Source organism: Jaculus jaculus, chromosome X (genome assembly GCF_020740685.1).
Source record: "Jaculus jaculus isolate mJacJac1 chromosome X, mJacJac1.mat.Y.cur, whole genome shotgun sequence".
Classification (NCBI taxonomy): Eukaryota; Metazoa; Chordata; class Mammalia; order Rodentia; family Dipodidae; genus Jaculus; species Jaculus jaculus.
This window is the reverse complement of record NC_059125.1, coordinates 2,180,392-2,205,484: the sequence shown is the minus strand read 5'-3', so window position 1 is coordinate 2,205,484 and position 25,093 is coordinate 2,180,392. Positions and strand designations below refer to the sequence as shown.

The 25,093-nt window shown below is 49.2% G+C and overlaps 1 protein-coding gene and 1 pseudogene across 6 annotated transcripts in view; one reads left to right on the top strand and one right to left on the bottom strand.

Annotated features, from left to right (window-relative positions):
* Nucleotides 1–596: 596 nt before the first annotated feature.
* LOC101609513 lies at nt 597–6,796 on the top strand (annotated as a pseudogene).
* A 1,427-nt stretch (nt 6,797–8,223) lies between these two features.
* Tbl1x (transducin beta like 1 X-linked) overlaps nt 8,224–25,093 on the bottom strand; it is a 228,018-nt gene continuing 211,148 nt past the window's right edge. For all 6 annotated transcript variants that reach the window (XM_045140280.1, XM_045140279.1, XM_045140278.1 and 3 more), the window contains 11 exons: nt 24,614–24,746; nt 24,200–24,341; nt 23,918–23,981; nt 23,721–23,818; nt 22,361–22,421; nt 18,146–18,267; nt 15,045–15,119; nt 14,525–14,652; nt 13,624–13,789; nt 12,474–12,575; nt 8,224–11,469 (listed from right to left, as the gene is read on the bottom strand). In XM_045140280.1, coding sequence (XP_044996215.1) covers nt 11,443–11,469; nt 12,474–12,575; nt 13,624–13,789; nt 14,525–14,652; nt 15,045–15,119; nt 18,146–18,267; nt 22,361–22,421; nt 23,721–23,818; nt 23,918–23,981; nt 24,200–24,341; nt 24,614–24,746 — 1,118 coding nt within the window. In that variant the 3' untranslated portion in view covers nt 8,224–11,442. The remainder of the gene's footprint in view (nt 11,470–12,473; nt 12,576–13,623; nt 13,790–14,524; nt 14,653–15,044; nt 15,120–18,145; nt 18,268–22,360; nt 22,422–23,720; nt 23,819–23,917; nt 23,982–24,199; nt 24,342–24,613; nt 24,747–25,093) is intronic.

Genomic DNA, 25,093 nt, shown 5'->3' with positions numbered 1-25,093 from the left:
CCTATGCTCTGTGCCTGGCTGGGTCCCTCTTCACTGTGCTGTGGGCTCTTCTATGCTGGCTGGATGCTGTGTGGCTGAGTTCGCTTCCCCAGGTCTCCAGTGTTCCTGGCATTGGCATTTGGGGGAGGGGAGGCTGTGTAGAGTGCCTGAAGCGGTAGCTGTCCAGCTGGTCCTTGTGGTTCTCTTCCACAGGAGCTGCTCAGATGGTCCCAGAAGACCACCAGATGGCAGGGGAAAATGATGGCATGAGCAGAGGGCACACATCACCTCCTGGCCAATATCAGGTGCACCATAGCAAAAGGAGAGTGTGCCAAACATTGGCATGGGGAAACTGGCTATAATACCTATAAGCCCGCCCCCAACCATACACTGCCTCCAGAAGGTGTTAATTAGCAAATCTCCATGAGTTGGGAACCTGACATTTAGAATACCTCAGTTTATGGGGGTCGCTTGATCAAGAGAGTGCCGCAGGCCCTAGGAGCCCATCCTTATGATGTTCAATATGTTCTCTTTGCAGGGCTCTTCTACTCATTGTCATTATGAAGATGCCCATCACATGTTTAAACTGTCAGATAGCTGCTTTCATTTTGGCTGGCATGGCATGGATGGTGTCCAGCCTATCCATGGTGCTGGAGCACTGGCAAGTGTGGCATATGAGTGACTCACCATTCTCCTCCCCCAGTGAAGTCTTTGTGGGTCTGTGGAGAGTCTGCACTTACAACTACAACAGCAGCTCTAGCCATGTGAAACTGTGTCATCGATACCCCTACCATGACTCCTTCCTCCCTTTTGATATGTGGCTGGCTCAACACCTGCTTGTGACCACCAGCATCCTTGGTGTGGTGGTGAAAGTCTCTGTTATATTTACATCTAGGCAAATGTACATGTGGTCTCTGAAGAATGTTATCTACAAACCATTTGTTCTGTCGGGGGTTCTGTGCATCACTGCTGGTGCTTTTCTTTCTTGCTATCATATTTAATTACCGTTCTGTCAGAAGCATGAAGAAGATTGTCTTCCCACAATCTTTTTCCTTGCCCTTAGTGACAAACAGTCAAAAAGTTGGAAGTGCATTTTTGATGGCAAGCACGGGTGGTTTCTTATTCCTCACAAGTGGATCAATTTTTCTTCTTTACACCATTTTGTGAACAACAGAGTGAGTCCCCAGGCTTGAAAGTAAATTGACAGTTTGTGTATCTTTGAAAATTCCATTTGAAAAGTTGAAAATTGAGATGTCTACCAAAAGTTTTCAAGAGTTCAAGACCATGGCCAACTGACAGGTTTATTTTCTGTCTTGTTTGATTCACTTATTTATTATGGAATTTCATTATAACATCTTGATACCTTGACAGTTGTTCTTATGGAATCTGTTTTGTCATTACTGTTGGTTAAGATAAATACTCAATAAGCCTAGCACACATGATGGAAAAGATCCTTGGCAGACTTAACATCTCACATTGCCCTGTGAATCTTCTGCTAGAAACAGAAGCATACCTTATTATCAAGGACATCATACTGGCATCTCTCTACCCTGTAAAGTTTTTCCAAATGTCAAAAAGACCAGAGATTGGCACAAGAAATCTCCACAATCCATGCCCAGACTCAGTAGCTCTGAACATTTTCCCATACCTTTCTCTTTCCTTTGTTCTTCCCTTTGAATCCTTTTTTCTTTTTCCTAAGTATTTTAGAATAAACATAAGATATTGTCGCATTGTTTCATACCTAAATTCTCCAATAATATGCTCTAAAAGTGGATATTTCTTTGTATGGTTGTATTACACCCTTAATAGCTTAACAATGACTTCTTGTAATGCTCAGAGATTTTAATGGCCTTCAAATAATTCTATACTTTTATTTGCTACACACAATTAGCTTATGTCATAGCACCTCCCTTCCATGTTTGTACAGTCTGGTGACATCTTCTCTGTCATTTTTCCATGCATTTGTAAAGATTTTGATTTGCTGAAAAAGTAGGTCAGGGGCTGGCAAGATGGCTTAGCCATTAAGGCACTTACCTGTGAAGCTAAGGACCCACGTTTGACTCTCCAGGTCCCACATAAGCCATGTGTACAAGGTGACACAAGTGTGCAAGGTTGTACATTCTCACAAGGTGGCATACACATCTGGAGTATGATTGCAGTGGCTGGAGAATGTGGTGTGCCAATTCCCTCTCTCCTCTCTCTCCCTCTCAGTATCTCATAAAAAAAGTTTACAAAATATAGGAGAGTTAACTAACCCAGTTGCACTCTGTGAAGAAGAGTATCTCCTGGGTGGCATTACGTACCTTAGACTGACGATGGTGTACCAGAAGGCACATGGTACCTCTCACCATGATCAGGTTTGTGACCCGCAGGACTCTCTGGGCTCTGCACTGGCATCACGGGAGTTAGGATGCTGGAGCCTATATAGTCATTCTAACTCCCGAAGCCAGTGGCTCTCAACTGCATTTGTCTTACAACTTGAAAAGAACTGGCGAGTGCAGACACATAGAAGGGTAAGCTAAGAAATAAAGCAGAAACTGAAAGTAAAGCAGAAAAGCTCCTGAACCAGAAACGGTCCCATATAGGTGACCCACATGGCGACTTGCATCCAGGATACTCATGATACAGTCAGGTTCTCATTACTGGCAGATATCACTAGATAAACTGCAGCTCATGAGGGGAAAAAAAAAAAAAAGGTTTATTTTGGCTTATAGGATCAAGGGGAAGCTCCATGGTGGCAGGGGACAATGATGGCATGATCAGAGGGTGGACATCACCTTCTCACCAGCATCAGGTGGGCAACAGGAACAGGAAAGTGTGCCAAACACTGGCAAGGGGAAACTGGCTATAATACCCATAAGCCTGCCCCCAACAATACACTCCCTCCAATAGGCATTAATCCCCAAATCTCTATCAGCTGGGAACCTAGCATTCAGAACCCCTAAGTTTATGGGGGACACGTGAATCCAACCACCACAACTTATAATCTTGAAGATATACATTAGGCATTGAGTTGGGATGTATTTCATTAATTAAGTCTAAATGTATATGGAGGGACTTGACTGGTTGTTTGTGTCATGGAGGTTGGTGGGTCATGGAGGAGAGCAAAGAGTCATTTCTGTCTGCTTCAGTGGCCTCTAGACGCTCTGGGTCTCTCCTACTTCTCTGCTGTGGTTGATCATTTCTTATACACCTTCAGTCTTTCTCTCTAACTCTCTCAATATATTTTTTTCTTTGGCTTTTGTGTTTGGTAGTTTGATTATAATATGGCAAGGAGAGGTATGTCCCTAGGGACAGATTTTGGATTTATTAGTCCAGCCCTACTTGGTGTTACCTAGCCAGCTCACTCTTTCTTTTTTATTTTAATTTTTTTAATTTTCACAATTTTTATTAACATTTCCATAATTATAAAAAAAATCCCATGGTAATTCCTCCCCCCCCGCCACTTTCCCCTTTGAAATTCCATTCTTCATCATCTTACCTCCCCATCTCAATCATTGTACTTACATATATACAATACCAACCTATTAAGTACCCTCCTCCCTTCCTTTCTCTTCCCTTTATATCTCCTTTTCAACTTACTGGCCTCTGCTACTAAGTATTTTCATTCTCACACAGAAGACCAGTCATCTGTAGCTAGGATCCACATATGAGAGAGAACATGTGGTGCTTGGCTTTCTGGGCCTGGGTTACCTCACTTAGTATAATCCTTTCCATATCCATCCATTTTTCTGCAAATTTCATAACTTCATTTTTCTTTACCACTGAATAGAACTCCATTGTATAAATGTGCCACATCTTCATTATCCACTCATCAGTTGAGGGACATCTAGGCTGGTTCCATTTCCCAGCTATTATAAATACTCTTTTTTTTTTTTTTGAAGATAGGGACTCATTCCTCACTCTAGCCCAGGCTGACCTGGAATTCATTATATGGTCTCAAACTGGCCTTGAACTCATAGTGATGCTCCTACCTCTGCCTCCTCAGTGCTGGGACTAAAGGCTTGTGCCACCACGCCCAGCTTAGCTCACTCTTTCATGTATTACTTACAAGGAGAGAAAGGAGATAGACACAGAGAGTAGATGCATACGGGCCTCCAGCCTCTGCAAATGCACTCCAGATGTACACGCCACTGTGCGCCTCACGTTACGTAGGTACTGGGGAAGCAAACTCACGTCATTAGGCTTTGTAGACAAACACCTTAGCCACTGAGCCATCTCTCCAGTCCTAGCTAACTCACTCTTGGTGCTACATTTAAACTGCCATGACAAGTGACACCCAGCCTCTGCTTATGACAGGATTGCCCAACCATGATGAAACTTCCCCCTAAAACTAGAAACCTAAAATAAATGCTTTCCACCCATAAGTTGCTTCTGGTCAGGTGTTTGGTCCCAGGAAATGGTCACTGCATTACCCATTTCCTGGTTAATGTGAGGAGATGATCTGGAAGAGGTGCAGGGAGGCTTGGGGCTGTACTTTTTCTAGTAGTAGTGATAGCATTGATATTGGTCGCAGTGACATGCCAGGCTGAGACAGATCATGGGTGTCTGTCTGGATCTAGTGAGAGGTCCGTCTTTAGGAAGGGCCTACCATAAAGGTTTCAAAGGAACCAAGGTGGGTTGTAGACTTGGGAGTAATGTGTGATTGCACTGTGCCACTGGGAGAAAGAAGAGTGGATTTAGTTAGAGACCTGAGAAGTAAGATGAACGCTTTCGACCATCTGAGAAGATTGAGAGTGCCAGGGGGGCCACGTGGAGATGGTGTGTGTGTGTGTGTGTGTGTGTGTGTGTGTGTGTGTGTGTGTGTGTACCACAGTGAGCACGGGGCGGTCAGAGGAGAACCCCAAGTTGCCTTCCACCTTATTTGAGGCATGGCCTCTTAGTGTTCACAGCTGCCTTTGCCTGGCTAGCTAGCCTGCGAGCTTGCAGATTGACGCGTCACTGCCTCCCTTCTCACTGTGGGCACACTGGGGTTACAGATGCCCACTACAGCACCCAGCCTCACGTGGGTCCTGGGGACGCGAACTCATGGACTCACCCGTGTGCGGCCAGCACTCTGCGCGCTGGGTCAGCTCCGCAGCCCCCCGACCCCGAGAGCTCCCGGTCCGTGACAGTGGGCGCGCAAGCAGGGCCAGGGCGGGTCGGGAGGAAGCAGGGAGGGCAAGTGACAGAGCTGGGTCCGGAGTGCCTTTCTGTCTCAGTGCAGAATGCCCCGCGCATCGCGCCCCTGACAACCGGAGACACCTGAGCCCCGGGCATGGAGACGTGGACGGAAACCTCTGAGGCACATCCCGGAGAGTCAGGTTAGCCTTGAGCCAAAGGGCCCTTCACGTCGGTGCCACTGGGGAAAGAGGGTCCCCTCCCCCCGTTCTTCTGAGAGGACAGGGATCGTGCCTCTTAGCCGGTAGTGCTGGCAGTCAGGCTGCCTCTGGTTTCTGGGTGTCAGTGGGGAGCAGAGGATGTGGGGTTACTGGGGGAGCACATGCTGGTCACCCCGGATGGCGAGGCTGCCGCTGGTGGACGTGCCGGGCAGCCCCTGGCCCGAGCGCTCAGGAACTCTCTGCTTGAGCCCTCCTCGGCGGCATCCCTGCGCCCACAGCCTGCCGAAGGCCACGGGGTGGCAAGGCTCCCCAGGACGGGCTTGCCAACAGCTGGGGCAAGATTTGGAAACGGATCCCAAGGTCGGAGGGATCCCTGTGCCTGTCAAGAGAGGCTCAGGTCGAATTTGGACACCTCGGTCCCCAAATGGGTGGCTTAATGAAAATTGGGACGGCTGTTCCACTGAAAGCACCCAGAGAGCAGGAGCTGGTTTTCTGGGCCTTGTCCCATACCCCTGGGTGGCCGAGAAACCGGGATCTTAAAGCCTCGTGAGTTCGCAAGGGGGACACTGAGGAAGGAGAGGGGTGCTGGGCACTAAGACATCAGGGAGTTGAAGCGACCTGTTGCCTGGCTCAGCTGTTCCCCAGACAGACGTCAGAGGGGCCCTTTTGGTGGGCCTGGCCATGTGTTATGGTCTCCGGAATTGGAGGCCAGATGTCTTGTAGCACGCCAACATCTTGGGGGCGCGTTACGAGGCGTATGGGGGGCTGTCAGGAGCCCCTTGTCTCCGCAGATTGCCCCAGGGCGCGGGTCACATGACAAACGCAGGGGAAGGCTGTGTAAATCCGAAGTGTGATTCCTGCCCCTCCTGCCCCTGGGCCCCAGCGCTCTCGTGAGGGCCAGTGATCCCCTTTGGGGGCTGGTGAGGAACAACCCAGAAGAGCCTGGGTCCGATGACGTCTGAGACCCACCACTGCAATAACCCCAAACCCGACTCCCGCCCCCACAGTGCTGCTTCCCTGTGGGCACCAGCAGTGGGCTCTGGCAGCCAGGGAGCAGAATGGGAGGCTTGGCAAGGCTTTTCCACCCGTGCTGGTGTCCACGAGACGAAGGTCCCCTACTCGTAGCATCTACTGAGACGGGGTGGAGCTGAGGGCACCTGCCGAGGCTTTTCAGTGGGCTCTAGCTGGTGCTGGAACGCCTCTCTAGGGCTTTCAGAATACCCAGGTGACCCAGGGCAGGAGAATACGGGGTGGGGGGTGGTAGGCTTTCATTTTAGGCTATCGTGGCTTTTGGCCACCCACTACATTCTGTGTGTCATGGCCCATTGAAGATCCGGGGTGAGCGGTCTGGGGTGCGGAGGAGCCCCACGGTTCCAGCGGCCTTCCCCTACCGGGTTAAGGCGAGCCAGGCTCGTGCTGACCGAGTGAATTCCCGCACTCGCACGGAAAGTACTTCTTCCATAATGATCCCCCTCTTTATAGATGCCAACGTCTAGGGCAGCACCCTTTTCGAGGTGTGTCCTTGCGCCCTGGTCCCCTGGGAACTAGGTGACCCAGGGGTAAAGGCCAAAATGTTGGCGGTCGTCTCAACCCCTTTGTACTCATTCGCTTTGCCCTCTAACGTGACTGTTTGACACCCAGGCCAGCTGTGCCAGGCTTGAAGAATGAATAGGGGTTGGGGGTGTCTGGGGAAATGGTGCAGTCAGAGGTTAACGAACGGCGCGTGGAACAAGCGTGAGGCCCCGCGATTGCCCGAGTTTGCGTCCTCGGGAACACATCACACAGCCTGGCACGACACGTCTGTAAGGCCAGTCCTGCCAGCGCTAGCGACGGGACAGTCCTGGGCTCCCAAACGCTGCAGCTCCGGTCCCGGGACAGACCCTACCTCAAGACCCTCCCCGAGCGAGCAGCAGTGCGCGGTCCCCAGTGCTCTCCTTCGCCGCCCGCCGTGCGCGCACCCGTGCATGCGCGCGCCCACGGAACACCAACCCTGCCAGGTCACCTGGGCAGTAGACGATGGACGGAGAGGGGCTGACAGCTAGCGGCTGTACCACGTGACCCTTGGCCCATGCGCTGCACGTGGCCAGGAGAGGGAGGAATGTGACCCGACACTAAGCCATACGCTTACGTAAAACATTACAAGGCAGAGCTTGCTATTAATATTATGGAATCCACTGTTCAGTTCTTGAGCAGGAACTCTGTAGAAGGCAATGTCGTGGTGGCACGGGCCTGGAATCCAAGCACTTAAGAGGTTGAGGCACAAGGATGGGGTATGCACGGAGACCGTTTTTGTGGAAAGATGCAGCCGTTTGGTGATGACATTCCCCAAAGAGGGGAAGTGAGAGCATCCATGCAGGGATGCAGTTTTATAATCACTGCAGCAGGGTGTTCCAGTGAACTGAAGACTCCCAGTGTCCAAATCCTGGCCAATTATATAGTCCCAATAAAACCTCCTCCCCAGTATCAAGAATCCCATACCAACTACACTAGTCACCAGCATATAGCTGCCTCCTCTCTCTCTCATCTCATGGCGGCTGGTCCCCCTTTTCATATTCAATGGAGCTAACCTGAAAAGGAGCACTCATGTAATTTCCTTCTTGAGGAAATGCAGGGCTCTGGTCTGAACATGAAGAGTCCTCCTCAAGCTTGAACACTCTCTCTCCAGCCTGTGTGGGAGGTTGTGGGACCTTTTGGAGATGGCAGACATGGAGAAGGGAATTATGAAATTACAGCAAGGCTTGGATCAGGCCTGCATTTTCAGCTTCCTGATCGGCCACGATACAGGCTAACATCACGGGTGGGGCCCCGACAGCCAGGATGGACCATACCTCTCAACATGACAGCTCTTTTGTCAGTTGGCACAGGAGTTCCCTAGCAAAGACAAACACACAAACACAAAAAAAACCCCATAGCAACCAAGTTCTGTAATATCAAAATAGAGCAATTTATTCAAGACACTGAATATGATCTGTTGATTGAGTCTCTCCTGAAACAAATGAGCTACGACACATAAGGTGATTCTTTTCCCCAAGAGTGTGAGAAGTGAATGGGAGCGTGGGGTAAAGGATAGAACAGAGGTCAATGTTGCTTAATAGAATCTGGAAAATGTTGACAGAGAACCACGTCTGGCTGTACGTCTGACACAGACAATAAAAACAGCAGAAGCCAGAATTCAAAACTTCAGTGAGTTGCGGAAGAGACATTTCTGCATTTGACAAGAAACAAAGAGAAAAGGTGGAACGAAAGGCTAAGAAACAGAACAAGGACAAAAACCGATCCTCACATTTGACAAAGTGCACTTCACTTGACTCCATGGTCTATATTTTGGAAAGACAGAACAAAAAGTCAAGTCCTATGGTGGTGTGTGGGGTCAGAGCTGGACCCTATGCATCCAACTGACCCTCCAGTCCCCCGCAAGCAGCATCCTGGGTGAGCTTGGCAAGGAACATTGTCATTTCTAACCCACAGAAACATTTCCAGTGACTACACTGCTTTCCAGGTTGAACTGGGTGACAAGTCTTAAGCTTTCCAAATAAAGTTGTGGACCATGTTGGACAATAGCATTAACACACGGGCACCCCCTGACCTCAAAGATGACCGCCAGCTGTCCGGCAGCAGGGGAGTGATGGTGTGCAAATGCTGGCAGCTTCAGAAGACAGCTGTGGATTGGCTTGTTTTGTGGGGTGTGAGATGCATTCCTCTGCTTGGTCCCCTAGTGGCCCACACTATCTGAGGAGGCCAGAGACAAGGGTGGTCTTTCTCTGGCTTCCTCTTGTGTACAGATTGAGCCTGTCATGTCCTCCCAGCCCGTGAGCCCAGCCTAACAATTCTAGTATGTTCAGATTCGTCAAGTTGAGCTGCCAACCCATTAGCCAATCCCTGGCTACCCACAGATCATCTATGAAACATTTTAGAGCAGTATGAGGGGCTTGCCAAATTGCAAGTCATATCCCAACAACAGGCTGACTTTTGACAGCTGAGATGGTATAGCTGAGCATACTTATATTGGGAAACAGCAAAGGGGTTCATCTAAACCCCCAAAAGACTGTGTCCCAAAGCAAATGCATTCTCAGAGCACGAAATTACATATCATATCATGTATTCAGGGACACCTCTTAAAATCAAAGTGGCAAAAGGATTCCACAGAACTTTTAGCTTTCTTTGCTAATTGTTTAGGTGCCAGAGCCCAAACATAGCCCTCAATTCAGTAACACAGCACTGGTCTTTTTAGGCTTACACAATTCACGTGTCTGGGAGGAGGCTGTTTCATGTCCTTGGTCTAAACAGTTGGCGTTGTGTAGGAAGCCTTGCATGCTGATTTTGTTTGGGCTCTGCAGATGGATGCCTTCCTCTGATTAAGAGCTGCCTCCGCCACAGAGGGAAACCTGCCCACCGTCGGCTTACCTACGGGCCTACTGGCCTCCACCAACCCCCTGCCTTGCCAGTGCCCACAGGAAGTCAGTGAGAAGAGGCCCTGTCTTCTGGTCTTTTCCCCCTTTGCTAACTTAAAAAGTCACGATAAGAAGTGGACAGAGGTCACCTGATCCAATGACAGTCAACTTTGCTAGGAACACAAAACCTTTTTTAATTCTTGAAAAATAGTAAAAAGATTCATTATTCAAAAAAAAGTTTGTCCTAGTCTCTTGAGAGAGAAAGAAATTCTACAGGGGCAGAAATGATTAGTGATGGTCTACGTAGGTCATCATCATCCATCTTTCAGGACTGAACATCTCCTCTGATGCTTAGTTTTTTGCCATCACTAGCCTGGGTGACAGCGGGGCCTCCAGGTCAGCCTTGCAAGGACTCACTCACTAAGCGTGTTCTTCATTGTGAAGTGACCATGAGAAAGATGTAGCTGGTAGGTGCCACGGAGCCACGCTGTAGGTCAGCGAGGCTTCTCTGCTTTCTCCTGTGGGATACGGAATTAAACTGCACACGTGGAACAAGGCAACATTCAGCCTCACACCCAACCAGTGGCTTCTTCCCAGCTGGCTGGGGGACAAACAATCCCGACGTCCTTCTATGGGATGCTTCCCAACCCAGGGCTTTCCTGTTTTTCATGAAGCTGAAGGGAATGGAGTAGACACCTCAGATTCTGCCTGCCTCTTCTTAATCTTTTAAATATGAATCACACAAAACTCTGCATGTCAGATGGCCAGTTTAGGATTTTAAAATTGTTTTAAACATAAAAATATTTTTTCCAAAAATACTCCAGGCTCTTTCTCTTATATGTCATTTTTTTTTTCTCCTGTAAAAAGTCCCCCTCCCTGCCTTCTTACATAAAAGCACTTACTATGCTCTGAAAGTGCCCTTGGGACCTAAGATGTGATGCAACTATGAGACAGGGACAGAGTGAGCAAAGGGTAGGGGATGGAGTGGAGAGGGAGGGACAACGCTGTCCATGAACAATCTTTCCATGGTGTTCACGTGGCCACATCAATGTAGGGCTTCATGAGAAGTAAGACCACACTAGACCAAGGACAAGAGAGAAAGGGGTGGGGAATGATGGGAGAGGAAAGAAGCAACAAACCAAAACCAGTTTCCATCTGAGGCGGAAGGCCCCCAGACCGCAGAATCCTAGTGGATAGAAAAATCACCAAACAAAGGCTCTAGAAAATAGAAAGTGTCAGGATTACAAAGTCACACATATCATTGGTACAAACTGGTCTTTTGAAGAGCAACTGTAGTGTCCAAACCGACAGGAGGGGAAACACCATAAAGGGGACGTTTCTTCCCCATTTTGGTTTATCACAGCATTTTTTTTTTTAATTTCTCTTCTTTTTCTTTCTTTTTTTTTTGGCACAGCCTTTTGTTCTTCCTTCCCATTCTGCCATCAGAGCCTGTTCTGCATGGAAACCAAACTATGCACCATCTAGCTGATGGCTTCATCCTTCCCCAGCTGAACGTGCTAAGTAGAAACCACATCTCCTGCGGTAATAGGACTGTGTGTATGACTTAGGATTTGTTTGCAGTTGAAACTTCTGGATGGAGATTATGAAAAAAATACAGACTCCTGTGGCCCAGGACGAGGTTATTTCCAAAAACACCCAAACACAAGTCAAGTTCACACAGTATGGAGCTGTGCTGCAATCCCACATACTCGCTGCTGGTCCAATAGACTTCTTTCTAGAATATTTTCTGTTTACTTCCGCAGATCTAAAACACAGACCTGGAGGGAAAGATAGAGTGTCTATTACTGAGAGATGCCTTTAAAGCGGACGTTAGTAAATTATAGGCTTTGGGCTAAATCTGGCAAGCCACTAGTTTTGTTTTTTTTCTTCCTCATAAAGCTTTCATGGAACAGAGTCATGAAAGGCCAGAGAATCCAGGGAAACAGGTGAGCGTCTGAGCATCAGAACGAACAAAAAACTCAGCAAACAGCACGGAAGGACAAAGGCAGGTCAGGGACAATGCCAGGATCTCAGAGTGGCTCTGGCCATCAGCAGGAGTCATAAACCATAATGCCTAGGGGGTGGGTGACAACTTGGTACAGGCCCATGTTCACTGAGAACATTTGGGGTGATGCCAAAACTTGGCTCAGCTACAGAGCCCCTTGCTCTGTGGGTCATTACAAGCTCAAATTCAAGGCAAGTCCAACATCTAGATGTTCTACTAGAATACAGTGCACAGGGACTTGAGAGACCTGAAGCATGAAAGGCCATATCTTGTCACCAAGGGCATGCACCCGGAGACAGTTTCTTAGCACTTGCAGCCAGATACCTCTCTGCTCCGGGGAGTGTTCTGTGCAGCCCCCAAAGTAGTGGCGACCACTACTGCTGAAGGGCGCGCGCTGACTGAGCGCCTGCCGTGTGCGCTGACTGAGCGCCTGCCGTGTGCGCTGACTGAGCGCCTGCCGTGTGCGCTGACTGAGCGCCTGCCGTGTGCGCTGACTGAGCGCCTGCCGTGTGCGCTGACTGAGCGCCTGCCGTGTGCGCTGACTGAGCGCCTGCCGTGTGCGCTGACTGAGCGCCTGCCGTGTGCGCTGACTGAGCGCCTGCCGTGTGCGCTGACTGAGCGCCTGCCGTGTGCGCTGACTGAGCGCCTGCCGTGTGCGCTGACTGAGCGCCTGCCGTGTGCGCAGGCTCCAGGACAGCGATGCTGTGCCCGAACTGGAAGCCTACTCAGGGTCAGCTGCCTGGCACCCTCTCCTTGCCAACCAAAGGTGCTACTTACAGAGCCATCAGAGGCGCTGGCGCCGACTTTGTCTCCCCGAGCATTCCAGCACACCTCGAAGATGCCGCCTGTGCCTCGGTAGCTGTGCACGAGGCTTCCGCTCTGTAAAGCAAAGCAACTGTCATGGCCGCTTGACGGACCCTCCGGAGCTGGCAGGTGTGCAAACAGTGCTCCCATGAGGCCCCGTACCCGAGCTGGCCATGCAAACTTCCAAGCCCCCAGAAGTCACTCGGTAAATACTAGTCTCACCGGTCTCCTGTCACTCACAGAACTGGCACCACATTTCAGGGCAGGTCATGGCTGCTCCCAGCCAATGAGCCACACACTGGAGGAGCCTAAGGTGGTCTGTTCTTGTAAGATGATACGGACTTGCCTTTGGGTCATGACCTCTGCCTGACCCTTTTCTCTTCCCAGCCTTCCTCCTCCCCGACTCTCTCCCTCTGCTGGGAATGGCGCTGGGGGCATCAAGGCGTGCTAGGCCAGGGCTACCCTGGATCTCCTATCAGGTTTACTGATTTAAATAGACCATCTGACACTTCCCATTGAACCATCAGTGGTGGTTTGATTCAGGTGTCCTCCATAAACTTAGGTGTTCTGAATGCTAGGGTCCCAGCTGATGGAGATTTGGGAATTAACGCCTCCTGGATGGAGTATATTGTTGGGGGTGGACTTATGCGTTTTATAGCCATTTTCCCCATGCCAGTGTTTGGCACACTCTCCTGTTGCTGTTGTCCACCTTATGTTGGCCAGGGGTAATGTCCACCCTCTGCTCATGTCATTGTTTTTCCCTGCCATCGTGGAGCTTCCCCTCCACTCTGTAAGCCAAAATAAAGCTTTTTCCCACAAGCTGCTTTTGGTCAGATGATTTCTGCCAGCAATGTGAACCTGACTGCAACACCATCCTTCCCTCTCTCACATGGTGGCCACATCATCCTCTTGGTCTAAGTCCTCTCTGCCCCCTCTAGCTCCTTCCAAGTTCCTGGACCTGCAGCATGTGGAAGCGCCACACACTTAGGGCCCACAAAACAGAGCACACGAGGCCTAAGCTCTGCCTGGGGAGTCCTTGCTCACGATCTGAGACCACTCATTCTCCAGTTCCCTCTTACCCATCTTGGGCACTGAAAACATGACACAGGAGTCAAGAGCTTACCTGAGTATTCCAGATATGGACACACTTGTCAAAGGAGCCACTGGCCAGATACTTCCCATCAGGGCTGAATGCTACACTGTAGACGGGCTCCTGATGCTTGGTCAGTGTGTGGATACAAAGACCTCGCTCCACATCCCACAGTCGAACCGTAGAATCAAATGAAGCACTAGGAAGATGGCAAAGAAACAACTTCTATAACACATTACATACAATTGCCACTTACAATACATTTGAAGCGTACTTGACTTCTGTGCTTCAAGAAACAATCACCGAGTGAGCCTTTTCTCTCCAGACACATGGGAAATAAAGTTGCAGTCAGAATAAAGGGCCTTGCACAAGCTACACAGGAGCTCTCCACTGAGCCATTCATTGTGCGTACCTGTTTCCATATGTCTTTTTTTTTTTTCCCGGAAGTAGGGTTTCGCTCTAGAACAGGCTCACTTGGAATTCACTATGCAGTCTTGGGGTGGCCTCCAACTCACGGCGATCCTCCTACCTCTGCTGCCCAAGTGCTGGGATTAAAGACGTGTACCACCATGCCCAGCTTTCCCCATGGTTTTTATACCCACTAATGGTAAACACATGCAGACCATTTAGCAAGTTCTCTACAGTGCTACTGTTGTTTACAACACAACACTCATGTTAACTCATTAAATGTATCTGGCAAAAATTGGGGAAAAAATCAAATGGAGTGAAGACATGCATCTCTTTCTAGTTGGTTCCTCCATATTGGATTTCTACTTTGTTCAGTGTGGAAAGCCTTCATCACATGGGCAACACCCTGCATCACCACTTTCAGCTCTATTTGGGCCTGAGGAACTCTTCCAAGCTCCTTGCTTGGCAACACAGAGCGAGGTGACCTTCAGGAAGAGAACAAGGCTTTGTGTCTGGTTTCCCTTACCTTGCTAACATGATGTTGGAGTTTGGGTTGCTGGTGGCTGGTCCTGTGGGACTCCACTTGATGGTGTATATCTCTTTGCTGTGAGCTTGAAGATCGTGCACACACATTTCCTGCTTCATACTCCAGATCTGGAAGAGGCATTGGCACATATGAGCTCACACTGTCCCCACTGTGAATACTTATTCACCCTCCATTCTGGGTGCACTCCTTAGATGGCCAGACTGGAGAGGCTCACAAGATAGCAGGATGCCCGCCACGTGCACAGGCTGGGCACGAAGTGTCAGGGAAGAGGGGTATGCTACGTTCACAAGGATGCTCGTGGACAGGCTACAGGAAGGCTGGGCCCTGTGTCTGACCAATCAGAGCTAATCATGTAGTTCACAACAGGGGAAGTAATGTGAGGAGACATATATCCAAGCGAGGATACAGTGGACGGGGCGTGGGGGGCTCGTAAGTACCAGGGCTTGTCCTGGATTAAGTGGCCTATTAAGAGGCCTATCTTCTCAGGTACCAGCTTTACCTTTAAGGTCATGTCATCTGAACAGGAGGCTAGCAACATTCCAGAAGGATCCCATTTGATGGCATTAACCTCATTCTGCAAGAGAGCAAAGGTTTCAGAAAGAGATCAGTGTAGGAAAGACAGCCACCCACCAGGCGGCAGTAGTATTCTGCCAGCTCTGTGCGAGAACCTGGGATTTTGCCTGAATATCAAAGAACACACACAGCACAGGAAGCCACTTATATTTGTTTTTCTCACTTAGCCTTTTCATTTATGTAAATGTATAGCTACATTCTTGTCCATGTTTTTTGGGCAAAAAAGTCCTTACCAGGGGGCTGGAGAGATGGCTAAATTAAGTTAAGCGCTTGCCTGTGAAGCCTAAGGACCCTGGTTCGAGGCTCAATTCCCCAGGACCCATGTTAGCCAGGTGCACAAGGGGGCGCACACGTCTGGAGTTAATTTGCAGTGGCTGGAGGCCCTGGTGAGCCCATTCTCTCTCTCTCTCTCTGTCTGTCTGTCACTCTCAAACAAATAAATAAAAATAAACAAGAAAAAAAATAATGAAAAGTCCTTACCAGGAAGGATGCCAAATGAATTCACATACAACAAACACAGCTAATAGAACCAGTTCCTACTGATTTTGTTCTTGTAATTTGTTTGAGAGAGGTTCTTATTATGTAGCCCAGGCTGGCCAAGAACTCTTTATGTACCTAAGGCTGGGTTGAATTCATGAGCCTTTTGCCTCAGCCCATGCCAAGGTAAAGAAGTAACCCTTTTTTTTTTCCAAGGTGGGGTCTTGCTTTAGCCCAAGCTGACCTGAAATTCACTACGTAGTCTTAGGCTGGCCTCGAACTCACGTGATCCTCCTACCTCTGCCTCCCTAGTGCTGGGATTAAAGGCGTGCACAAGTACACCTGGACCTAAAATGAGTAACTTTTAAAACTGGGCTTTGACCATCACTTTCCTGTGTGCGTTCTTTTGGGTGGGGGGCGGGCATGTGTGAATATATCATGTATACACCCATATGTGAAAATGTATGTGCGCCATGCACATACATGCGTGTGGAGGCCACAGAACATTGGGTGTCCTCCTCTATCACTGTTCTTCTTGATTTTCTTGAGACAGCATCTCTCACTGATCATACAACTGACAAACTAACACAAGGCCCCAGCAACTCTCTGGTCCCCATTCCCCACAGGACCGGGGATAAAGACATGTGTGGTCATGCCCAGCTGTTTACATGGGTGCAGGGAACTAAGCCAGTTCTTCTTATGCCTTCATGCGCACACTGTAAGCACTTTGACCCACTAAACCACTGCCCCAGAATCCCATTCACTTTTTTCTTTTCTTTTCATTTCTTTTCTTTCTTTCTTTTTTCTTTTTTTCTTTTTTTTTTTTTTTTTGTTTTTTTGAGGTAGGGTCTCACTCGCTGACCTGGAATTCACTATGTAGTCTCAGGATAGCCTTGAACTCACGGCAATCCTCCTACCTCTGCCTCCCAGGTGCTGGGATTAAAGGCATGTAACACCACGCCTGGCTCCCATGCACTTTTAAAAAACCTATTTTATTTACTTATTTATTTGAGAGAGAGAGAGAGAATGGGCACACCAGAGGCTCCAGCCACTGCAAATGAACTCCTGATGCATGCACCCCCTTGTGCATCTGGCTTACGCGGGACCTGGAGAATCAATGTGGGATCCTTTGGCTTTGCAAGCCAATGTCTTAAGCACTAATCCATCTCTCCAGCCCCCCCAAACACTTTTAATATAACTATGCCTCCCTCTGTGTCAGTGTACTGCTACGAAGATGACTGTGCCCCCTAAAACCTAACGACACACGAAGACCACATAGAAGCGCACAGGAAACGGCATGCAGGGACCATGGCTAGACAAAGAGAGAACTATCCTTCAACCAGACCAAAGAACCAAGTCCAGAATGTGCCACAAGTTGCCAGTATATGGAACGCATAGCAAGGAGGCTGCTGCAAGCTTCCATGGTTTCTGAGGACCAGGAGGCCCAAGACTCAAGACAGGAAAAAGGAGGAGGAGATATGAGTTTATACAGGGCCGCTTGCTGAGCTCAGGCCTGCCCAGGGTGAGGGTGGCACGCACAGTGAGCACAGGGAAGTGCCAGGGAGTGAGTGGTTCCCAGGGGAGGGGCTGCAGATTCCCACAGATGTAACAGTCCTACTGTGCTGTGTTTCCCGTCTCGGTCTAACAAGTAACTTCACACAGGAGACTATTCTCTAATGTCTTCACACTTCCAAACACCATGGTCTTGAGGACAAATCACATGGCTGCGCGGCTTGCTACAGTCACGGAATTTTCAGAGCTGGGACGCGCGAGTGACAGCTGTGTTGCACGTGGGCGGCAGGCCCGGGAAGGGAAGGCGGCCCTGGCGAGGGCTGAGAGCGGGCATGTCGGGAGTGTGTGCCTGTGTGCGGATGTGAGTGTGCGCAGGGCGAATGCAGCTACGGAGGGAGCCCTTGGGCACAGCTCTCAGGGCCAAGCTGGCTGGCTGTTCCCAGCTGAACTCTCCAGTTCCCAGGGAAACACGAATTCCTTCCCGGGAATAGATTCCTCCCGCTGTCTGCATCCTAAGTTACATTTCCAGGGAAGCATCCAGACGCCCGTCACAGTTGTCAGTAAGAAGCACGTTCAGTCACATTTAGGAGGACCTTTGCTCTGAGCAATCAAAAACAATAGGAACCATTTAGGGGACTCAAATGGCATGGCATGATGGGGGTCAAGTCTGAGCAGGACTAACAGAAATCAAAGACGTTGCACGCAGTCCTATTAAAAGCTACACAGTGAGTTTCATGTCATCTTGGGCTGGAGTAAGTATGACCTTACCTCTAAGAAAACCAAAAAAAAAAAAAAAAAAAAAGAAAGAAAGAAAGAAAAAGAGGGGACAGACTCCAGTTAGAAGAGGAACAGGTGTGGACATGCAGAATGGAGAGGTGAGCTATAGGGAGGCACAGTGGAGTGCTCCCAGGACCACTGAGCCACAAAGCGCCGCAGATGAACTGGTGCCATCGCGACGCTTTCGAAGGCGGGCACTGAACAGATGGCACCCGCATCGCACTCTCACCATCCCAAGTCAGCCTCCGAAGTCCCCCTTACCGTATGTCCCTGGAAGGTTTTGACGGGGCGGTCACAGCCGAGCCTGCACACGTGAATGCACATGTCGGTGCTGCACGAGGCGAAGGCAGTGTTGTTCTGCCAGTCCACGTCCAGGGCGGGGGCTGCGGGCCACAAAGAGAGGGGCACATTCGCGGTCATTTCAATAAATGAATCTTTTCTATGAGAGAGGAAATGAGACTGTGCGTGCGTGTGTGTGTGTGCACGTGCACATATACACGTGCACACACACCACGCCCTCCTGCCACTGTAAATGAGCCCTGGACACCGCGTCGCTTCGTGCACCTGGCTTTACGTGGGTACTGGGAACTGAATCCAGGCTGTCAGGCTTGGTAAGCACGCGCCTTATAGCCACCGGGCCACAGTGCCAGCCCCGCATTTGCAGCATTTAACTCTGTACGGGGCCTGGGTGATTTCCACAAAAGCATCACCAGGAAGGCCCGCAGCCCCCGTGTGAGCAGTTTTTTGCCTTCAATCAGCTCCTCCTAATTTGAAGGGATGGAATGTGTCTTGTTACTCCAGTGTCCCATGCCAGGTGGCATCTCTTGATCCCATGGTACAGAAGAATGGGACTGCTGTGCTCAATGGCCCTTGCTGTGTCCAGCGACACCACTGGGACAGAGTATGTCCATTTGTTTTGAGACAGGACAGACAGAAAAAGAGGAAGCTGACATAATACTTATTCCACATCGAAAGTACTTGAATTAGGAAACTGAAATGCCTAAGTAATGCACGCAAAGGTTAGGTAACGAGAGTCAACGAGACAGAACTTTTGAAGATATCCTTCCTCACTCCTGGGTCTTTTCCTAGGCCACGCTGTGTAAGAGCAGCTGGGGTCTCTTGCAGGCTATATAGGCATATATATATTTTTTGGTGTTTTGAGGTAGGGTCTCACTGTAGCTCAGGCTGACCTGGAATTCACTATGCAGTCTCAGGGTGGCCTTGAATTCAAGGCGATCCTCCTACCTCTGCCTCCTGAGTGCTGGGATTAAAGGCATGGGCCACCATGCCCGGCTGACTTTTTATATTTTAATTTTCGAGACAGTCTCATGTAGCTCAGGCTGGCCTATAAGGATGACCTTGAACTGCGGATCCACATGCGTTCACCTCTTGAGTGCTAGGATCACAGGCCTACCATTATTTGGTGCTGGGAATTGAGCCCTGGGTATGGCACATGCAGGCAAACTCTAGCAACTGAGCTAGGTCGCCAACCACCAGCTGCAGGTTTTGAGAATGGGGACTACCATTCTGCCTCATGGTACTTCCTCCTCCCCTCTTTCCACCGATTTCTGAGCTCCCCCGTCCTCTCCCAACACTTCCACTTCAGAGCGCTGCTTGCTGCCATTGCAGGAAGCTCAGAAGTCACTCAGACAGAGGGAGCCACGCAAGGCCAATCTTGAAATTCCATTCCACTCAACACTCTCCTTCTCCACCTCTGACTTCTGGCCAGGAACAGGAAGGGGAGGGGGATGCCGCATCTTTCCCAGGCAAAGGCCTCATGACCTACTACTGAAGTCAGGCTTTCAACTTGTCTTCGGAGATTCTCTGGGTCTATTGTGAACCGAGAGACACAGACGGAATGGCTACATGGAAGCTCACCGAAGTCAGAGCGCTCAGGGTCTAAGTCCTTGCTCTGTGCCTGACTCGGTCTCAGGAAGGGTGCAGGCCTCGAGAGTCTCAGGGGCCAATGTGGATGCTAGCATGCATGCCAAGCAAGAGGGCATCCTAATCAATTAGCATGCTGGGTACACTGAGAGGTCCAGATATGGGGAAGTGAATACAGTTCTTTTAACTATCTTCTGTGCTTCTGCGGAAGCTGGTCTCTCTCTCCTTCTCCTGCCCTCCAGAGAGCGGCCCGAGTCTGCATGCGGGTGTTTCTCCTCCACCACCCAGACCCAGTGCTCAAGTAGTCACTCGGCACTCGCTGAAGCCTAGGTCATGCCATGTGGGCATCCATTTGAACCTCCATTCCACCAGGATGTCCCCCAGAATCCTTCACACAGCGAGGAAGAGAGGGGACTGATCAGGAGAGGAGGAGACACAGTGTCTGAGGGGAAGAACAAGGGGAGACCGAGCTCCTCGTGGGATCTTCGCGCTGCTGCTCGGGAGCCCAACTCGTTCCACCTTCCCTTAGCATCCGAGGACACCTGCAGAGCAAAATCCTCCAGAGAAGGCATGGAACTGGAAAAGCCCACAAGAATGGGCTCAAGTATGTGGAAAATGGAGATTTCGTAATCACCAGTGTCTATATTATACTAGAAAAGCCACCCTGAGACTACATAGTGAATTCCAGATCAGCCTGGGCTAGAGAAAGACCCTATCTCAAAAAAAGAAAATGTCTTTGGGGGCAATGGCCACATGCTTTGAGGACTCAGCCTTTGTGTCTGACCATCTGCGGCAGTGCTGGCTCCAGAGCCGCACTGTGTTATTATATTTCCAGTGAACACGATTTGTTATTGTTGTTGCTTGGACGCTTGTGTTGGGCACAGGGCCTCATGTGCTTGCTCATGTTGGCCGTAACGGAATGCAGGGTGCCCTGTTCCGTCACTCTTCTGCCTGGTTTTATTTGGAGTCACAGTCTCTTTACTGATTCCAAAGCTTTTGTGGGGCTCTGATGATTCTGGGGCCTCTGCTCCCCTGTGGGACTGGAGTTACAGGCACATGTGGCCACATGTGCCTTTTTTTTTTTTTAACACAGGACCTGGAGAGTTGAACTCGGGTGGTTTCAGGCCCCCTCATGCTTGCATAAGAAGTGCACTTCAGGGCTGGAGAGATGGCTTAGCAGTTAAGCGCTTGTCTGTGAAGCCTAAGGACCCCGGTTCGAGGCTTGGTTCTCCAGGATCCACATTAGCCAGATGCACAAGGGGGCACACGCGTCTGGAGTTCGTTTGCAGTGGCTGGAGGCTCTGGCACGCCCATTCTCTCTCTCTCTCTCTCTCTCTCTCTCTCTCTCTCTGTCACTCTCAACTAAATAAATAAAAATGAACAAAATTAAAACATAAAAAAGTGTACTTCATTGCTGAACCATCTTTCCAGCCCTCAGTGGTAGAAAAGAAAAAACAAGGACTTCAGATTAGCTCAACTTCATTTAGGAACCGATGTGTATTTTTGGCAACAGTCTGAGCAGGAACGTCAACCACATTGAAGGGTTAGGTTGTTCTGTTGCCTCTGTGTGAGATCTGGAAAGCACGCTCGTTAGACACGCTGTGTTCTGAGTACATGATTCAATGTGAACCTTCAGAGAGAAGCAGCTGAGTAATTGCCATTTGGGAGAGGACGGTTTGCTCATATTGTTCCCAGCCAGGGCATTAATGTCCCCTCTCCAGATAGGTGACCTGTAACTTGGAAGTGAAGAAAACCAAGCTCCACGATGCTGGCAGGAACCACAAGGGTAGGTAGGCGGGGTGTGCTGGGAAGGGACCAATGGGTTCCACCACAGAATGGGCTCTCGGGTGCTCCTGGACGAGCCGGTGAAGGTAAGGCCACCCAGGCCAGGGCACGCTCATTTGTTTTTCTGAACACTAAAGTGAATTTGCTACTTACAGAAATTACAGTCTGTAGAGTGGCTACAGACACTACACTAGCAAATAATAAAGTATAAGCCTGGCAATTTAAGGAAAAAGAGGGCTGTATTTCTGCCAAAGCCTCAAGCTGCAACATGCTTATCAGCCATAAACTCAGAACCTTGTCCCACGTAAGTGTCTTATTGGGCGTGTCAGGACCTCGTGTCACTGCAAATGAGCTCCAGATGTACGCGCCACTTGCTGTGTCTGGCTTTATAAGGCACTGGGGAATCGAACCTGGGCAGTCCAGGTTTGCAAGCAAGTACCTTTAACCACTGAGTCATCTTTTTAGCCCCCTTATGTGTATTTCTTAAAGGCAAGCCAGCACTAAATTGGGAGAAGAACGGCTTTCTCTGGATGTGATATCCATTGACGTTCTTTTTCCTTTCTCCTTCCCTCCCCTCCATTACATCTTCCTCACGGCAGTGATCCAATTAGCTCCCATACCCAGCTCCACCACCAGAGAGAAAATGTAAGAGCATTAGGTTTTACCACATGCTAGGCCACCTAGTTCCTTCTATTTTCAGTAGTGGGTTCATGACAGCCCCCAAATTTCCACCACATCACAGAAGCTTAAATTCCTGGGGCCATCTCTACATCCACACCCTCCCCACAACAACATCAACAAACCTACCTGAATGAAAAGGAAACTGTTGTTTGGCTTCTCCTGTATGGGCATCCCAAATTATTGTTGTCTGTGTTCCACAAATAGAGGAAAAGGTTAGTAACTATTTTCACAAAGAATTCTCTAGAAGAATGTATCAGAAAAGACAAGCAACCTATTTTCCTTCCAGACCAACATAGTTCTATAGAGATAATGTGAGCCAAATGGTCTTAGTAGCCACTTCAAAAACTAGGGAAATGAATTTAACAATATACTTCATTCTCCTGATACAGCAAAAATATTGTTTCTACATGTAATGGGGCTAAAAATATTGAAATAGTTGCATTTTTAGTTTTTCTCTGTCCTAAGTCTACAATGAGCTATGTGTATTTCACTCTTTCTTTGTTTGTTTGTTTTATTTGAGGCAGGGTTTCATTCTGGTCTATGCTGACCTGGAATTCACTATGTCATCTCAGGGTGGCCTTGAACTCACAGCGATCCTCCTACCCCTGCCTCCCAAGTGCTGGGATTAAAGGCGTGCACCACCATGCCTGGCAATTTCACTCTTTTTTAAAGAACTCTTTTATTTATTTGAGAAAGAGGGAGGGAAGGAAGGGAGAGAGAGGGGAAGAAGGAGAGGGAGCTAGGGAGGGAGAGAGGGAGAGGGAGAGAGAGACAGAGAATGGGGGCATCAGGGCTTCTAACCACTGCAAACGAGGTCCAGATGCATGTGTCACCTTGTGCATCTGGCTAATGTGGGTACTGGGGAATCGAACCTAGGTCCTTAGGTTTCATAGGCAAGTGCCTTAACCGCTAAGCCATCTCTTCAGCTCATGTATTTCACTCTTACTTTTCTGGATGCTACACTGAATAAGACAGCTACATATGTTGGCTGTTGTATGGGATGTAGCAAGCTGAACTGATAGGCAACCAAAATTGGTAGGGATGCTGGCCCAGCCCACAGACCTAGAAGATGGTTAGGTAGACAGCCAGTGACCAACATGTGGATGTCTTCTGTGCATTTTCCTGAAGGAAGAGCTCCTGGCGCCGAAATGAGCATTTCTAACAATTGCCCTATCATTCCATGAACTAGGGGTGCTGGTTGATCATCCCTAATCCAAAAGCCTGAAGTACAGAGTGGAATGAATCAAGATCTAAGTCAGGTCCATGAGCTTTGGCGGAGTTTTGCCTTGTATCAAAGCTTCAGTGGCATCTGACATCTACAAGGGGAAGTGACAATTAGCAGAGGAAAGGTAAAGCACAGGGCTAAGGGAGGAGGGGAGGGGAGGGGAGGCTGTGGGTGAAAGTTGGTGCAGCTACATCCCACATCAGTGTGCTGATTTCAGGGTCATCTCTGCATGAAAGGAATGTATTTTAAGCAGGTACTCACTTTGTCTACACCAGCACTCAAAATGTAATTCCCCTTTTTGTTCCACTTCAAGGCAAAGATGGGCCCTTTATGTTGACCTAAGGTGCTGGCCAGGTTACCTGTGATGGAACAACACACTTTAAAGTCACCAACTGTTCATGCCATGGTCACACACAAAAGTCCTTATTCAACCCAAACATGAGGGATGCAAGCCTTACCATCTTCTGTCCATATTCTTGCAAATCCATCATAAGAACCTGTAGCCAATAGTGTCCCATCGCTCTGGGGGCCAGAAGAGAAAACATGTTAGTATCCTAGGGCTCCCTGGACCGCCTTCCAACGGGGTTAAAAGACCTTAGCAATGGAGGCCAATGTAACGGTGTCTGTCCTGAGGTGGGAGCTAACACAAACGAATCTGTCTTCCCTTTATGTCTGAATGAGCTACACGAGGTGACACATTTTACAGCTGTCAGAGCAGGTGTGTGGCAGAAGACACTTACGTTCCAGTCCAGCGAGGTGACATCCTTATTACTGGGGACGTCATGGCCTCCTTCGCGTATACAGTGCCTCAGCACGAGCTGGGTGGAGCCCCCACTGCTGTTCTCATTAAGGTTCCATATCCTTGCAGTGGAGTCTCCGGATCTGCAGGGCAAACACATAGCAGTTTGATTTCCAGGTCGAATGGGAAGTGCGCATGGGCCCCGAGCTGCTCTGGCTGGTCGGCCATCTTCAGCGTGTGTTCTATCTTTGCTCTACTTCTCATTCACTTGGAACACGGGCTTCCCCACATTACTAGATACCCAGAGAAGCAGAGCCCAGAGCAGCGCATTTCTCAGGCTGCACACTGGGAAGCTGCAACAGATGGGCACTTTCCTTCAGGCGGTTCTGCAGCATCGCCATCCTGACGTCCTTACCCAGAAGCTAGCAGGTCGCTCACAGGATTCCAGGCACAAATGAACACCTCTGACTCATGACCCCGGAGGACAGTGGCTTTGTTGGGTGGAATTTCAACATCCCCATCAATTTCCATTGGCTTTGAATGATTATCTGTCAAAAGAAACATGAAAATATATGTGGTTCACCAGCACAAAAGACAGCCCTTCTTTTTGCTTTAGGGAACATCTTGTATTTATGCACCAAAGTCAAGCCACAACCAATGACTATAACCAAAGTGGGACTTTCGTGTAGTTTCCTAAGCATTTTATCTTTCTGTTTCTTTTGACGGTGTTATGTGTGGCTCTGGTTTGTCCCCTCAGGGTTCCTGATGTGCCCAGATGTGGAGATGCTATGAGGTGCTACAGCCCCTAAGACTTTGCTAGTGGGGAATTATTATTGGCCCCTCGGCCAGCTCTAACTTCTTATCTATGATTATAGTCCCCAGTGACATTACACCA